General features: G+C 31.4%; 2 protein-coding genes across 2 annotated transcripts in view; both read left to right on the plus strand.

The window, feature by feature from the left end:
- Positions 1 to 1,483: 1,483 nt before the first annotated feature.
- Positions 1,484 to 2,848, plus strand: HELRODRAFT_163310 (hypothetical protein; the record flags this gene model as incomplete). Its single annotated transcript, XM_009027214.1, has 3 exons — positions 1,484 to 1,604; positions 2,057 to 2,152; positions 2,511 to 2,848. The coding sequence occupies 3 exons, from the start codon at positions 1,484 to 1,486 to the stop codon at positions 2,846 to 2,848; spliced, it is 555 nt and encodes a 184-aa protein (XP_009025462.1).
- A 240-nt stretch (positions 2,849 to 3,088) lies between these two features.
- The window catches only part of HELRODRAFT_163311 (hypothetical protein), a gene marked incomplete at both ends in the record, with an annotated part of 2,125 nt that continues 1,098 nt past the window's right edge, over positions 3,089 to 4,115 (plus strand). The window contains 3 exons of the mRNA XM_009027215.1: positions 3,089 to 3,283; positions 3,491 to 3,670; positions 3,765 to 4,113. Coding sequence (XP_009025463.1) covers positions 3,089 to 3,283; positions 3,491 to 3,670; positions 3,765 to 4,113 — 724 coding nt within the window. The remainder of the gene's footprint in view (positions 3,284 to 3,490; positions 3,671 to 3,764; positions 4,114 to 4,115) is intronic.

Consider the following 4,115-nt stretch of genomic DNA (forward strand, 5'->3'; position numbering starts at 1 on the left):
TTCTTTATTTAGTTTTGCCTGCGTATGATATTTGGTCAAATTTATTTGATAAGAATTGAATACAACCTTTATACAGGCTGATTAACTGCCATCTAGTAAAATAACTACTGTTAATATGACGTCATTTCCCCCAACGATTTCTCAACGATATACCCATCCTATTTTATAAATTTTATTTGATGTTTTTTTAATTAGTCAGGTCACAATTATCATCATCATCGATATCGCAATGAAATCAAATTGAGAATTTTTTAAATTTAAAAAAAAGTATCTTTATTCATTTTATGATACTATTTTGTTCAATAAGATACTGTTTGATACATATAACTAGAATAAATATAACGGCCTTTGCTCACTTTCAACGGTCGAACAAGGAGCTTACTTCTGGAGGGGAGATGGAGGTTGATTTTTTATCGTTCGAGCATGGATATATATATCCATGTGTTCGAGTCAAAAGTTACGATAGTATATTTACTAATTACGGAATATTGCTTTTATTTAAAATGTTAAAATTTTATTTTTTAAAAATTGTTGTTCAATATGGTAAATAATTACTTTTATTTGGTATAAATTTAAACAAATAAAATCGACATTACCGAAAATAATTAAAAGTTGAAAAAATTGAGATTCTTTGCATATCCCTGCTTCAACCCATAAGAAAGGGTTACATAATGGTAAATAGGCCTCCCATTGGGCCCGACCATATGACTAGAATAAATATAACGGCCTTCGCTCACTCTTAATGGTCTAACAAGGAGCTGACTTTCGTAGGGCAGTTGGAGGGTGATTTTTTATCGTTCGAGTCAAAATTAACGATCGTATATTTACTAATTTCGAAATATTGCTTTTATTTAAAATGTTTTAAAACGTTTTAAATTACATTTTTTCAATTATTTATCAATGTGGTAATTAATTACTTTCATTTGGTATAAATTTAAAAATTAAATCGACATTACAGAAAATAATAAAAAGTTGAAAAAATTGAGGTTCTTTGCATATATATCACTGCTTCAACCCATAAGAAATGGTTGTATATTAGTAAATAGGCCTCCCCTTGATTCATATATATATATATATATATATATATATATATATATATATATATATATAGTATATACATATATGTTATATTTATAATATAAATATTATATATAATATAAATTTTATATATGTTATATTCTATATATATGTTTACATCCTTCATGAAGACTCTCCAAAAAAGTTTTACGAATGTGGCATTATAGGTGCTAAATAATATTCAGCTGTTTAACTGACTGGTCTTTGAAACACTGAATATGCTGAATACTGAAATCCGAAAATCAAAATTGATTACAGATTAGGTGAATTTACTTTTATCCAATTTTTCTTTAGTTGACTTCGATAACGTAAATTATAATTATTTGTTTTGTTTTAACTTGTCCAGTGAGGAAATCTATTTGTAATAGTTTTTGTGTAGAATGTTTGATAAACATTAACTTGCAAAATGTCGTCTGCTGTTTCAAAATTTGAACTGCATTTTGATAAAGCCGATTTGGTGTTCAGAGATGGAGAGTACATAACTGGCTACATGGAAGTTAATTTGATTAGTGAAATAAAATATAAATGTTTGTATCCCACTTGCTTTGCTTGTTGTTTTTTTTTTGTAACATTTTTTTTGTTTTTTTGATGAATATAAAATTACAAAACCTTTGTAGCATAGACAAACCACCCCTACCCTCAGCTTTGTATTATTTGTTATTGAGTTGATTTGATTGGTTACTCCATACTGTATTAGTAGTGTATTGTATAGTTTAGTTTAGTTAGTTTAGTGTTTAGTTTAGTCATTTAGTGTCAATGGTGTGTGTAATGTGCCATGTATATAAAAATAAATTTATAAGTAAAGTTGGAATTTTTTAAGTTAAGAATAAAATAAGAATAAGATTTAGTCACTAAATTATGGCCATTTTTTTAAATTTGCAGTATTTTGATACAGTCCAATTCACTGAACAGTTATAAATGCTTAATATTAAAAAACACAATAAAATGAAATTACAACAAATAATTATTTCCATCACAGCAATATATTTTGAACTGAGAGGTATGACCATTATTTCATGGAATCATGACAGCAGCAATGCTGATGTAACTGATGCCAGCAACGTGGACGACGACAGTAAGGCTGACGTCATCAAAGAACATTGCCTAGAGAAGCATATTATTCTCATCAAATGTTATTTTAACTTACTTCTGTATTGGTAATTAAATTGTGCAGTAGCAGATATTATGTTAATAAATACCTACAAGATTACCCTTTATATGTCATTGCCAAATTTTAGGTGTTCATTTTATTAAAAAAATGTGACATGACTTAAGCTGAAATATTATCTTTTCTAAATTTTCTAGGTAGAACGAAAAATTTTAAAAATTTCAAATTTATATTGACAGTTTTATGTGCGTATTTTTGAATAGAATTTATTTATGATAAAACTTTTAAAAAATTCTGAAAAGATACAAATTTTGATTGATCACAGCTGGATCATTCCTTGACAAAGATCCCATTTTGACTGTAGGAGAGCATGTCTTTCCATTTGATTTAAAGGTGCCATGTGACCTTCCATACTCCTTTGAAGGTCGTTATGGAAAGGTCAAGTATGATTGTGTTGGAATCATCGAAAAATCAAGTTCTGGATTCAAAATGTCAGAAAAGATGACATCAAAGAGACAAGATATTAGCATCATGTCGGGACTCGATCTCAACCTTATCCCAGAAGCATCTGCAAGTTTCATCCTCCTTTGTTACTTTTTCACTTTTATTTCAGTATCTATCCATGATGCCATTTTTTATTTGAGTTTATTGGAATACTTATAAGTATTTTACAGTAATTCAATTCAGGTTGACAGTATTATTTTATAGAAAATGAAATTTTTATAATAATGAAAAATCTCAACACAATCAACAAGTTCTGCCAAACATGCAAACAAACAACGAAGTAAACTAACAAACAAACAAACATGCAAGCAAACAAACAAGCAAGCAAACAAACAAACATGCAAACAACTAAAAATTGTACTATAAATAAAATACATTTACATACAAGTAACCAGAAAAATGAACATTAAACAGTACAACATTGAGATATGCAAGCGCAAAGAGCTGGGTGTGTGTTGTTCAAAAGGTTCAGTGACCATTGACTGGCTGGTCGACAAATCAGGCTTTCTCCCAGCGGATTCAATCTTCATAGAAGGCTCCATACAAAATGATAGCAAGCAGATGGTTGCACATTCATCGGTCTCACTCATAATGGTCTGTATTGTATGCATGTGTACTTCATCAACCAGTCTTTTGTTTCATTTCATTGTGATTTTATTACAAAAAAAATTGTTCCAGCCTTTCCACTACTAGCTTGATTATTTTTTGCATATAACAGAAAATGTTCATTTGCTAAATTGAAGAAAATAATTTTATAAGTATCATTCAATCGAATGAATGTCAATTGATTCACGCAACCAGGTTGTTGATTGCAAGCATAAGAACCGTCGCCTGGTTGATCGTGTGAGAGTGGTCCACAAGGATGGCAGCCCTGTGATGGCAGACGACGTCGCCCTCTGGAATGACGTCATTGTCGTTCCGCAGTGCCATCCTTCCAGTTTGGATAGATGTAAAATGATTGAAATCTCTTATGAATTGGAGGTTGTACGTTTTTTTCGAACTATATTGCGAATTTAAAATCTTCAAAGTAACTCGACATGAAAAATGAAATAGCGAATGTTGGTTTGAATTGCAGTTTAAAGTGAGTCTGTCATCGAACAGTCTCCTGCAGGCATCAACGAACAATGCAGCAGTCAACAACTCAACATACAACAACAACAACAACACTCCCTACCAAACCATAGTCTACAACAAAACAATCTACATTGGCACCATCCCACTGACTACATACCATCATCCAAGACCCACCCAGTCCCAGTATGCACCTCTCCCCATAACCTACCCTCTGCACACAACCGCACTTGTAGCTGTCCAGCCACTGCCCATGCAAGCACTTCAACCTACTGCCATTTTGATTCCATACTACTCCAGTGCATTGAACTATGGTCCTGGCTCCATGTTGGCTCCCATTCATGGAGGAGCTGGT

Source organism: Helobdella robusta, assembly GCF_000326865.2.
Source record: "Helobdella robusta unplaced genomic scaffold HELROscaffold_5, whole genome shotgun sequence".
Lineage (NCBI taxonomy): Eukaryota > Metazoa > Annelida > Clitellata > Rhynchobdellida > Glossiphoniidae > Helobdella > Helobdella robusta.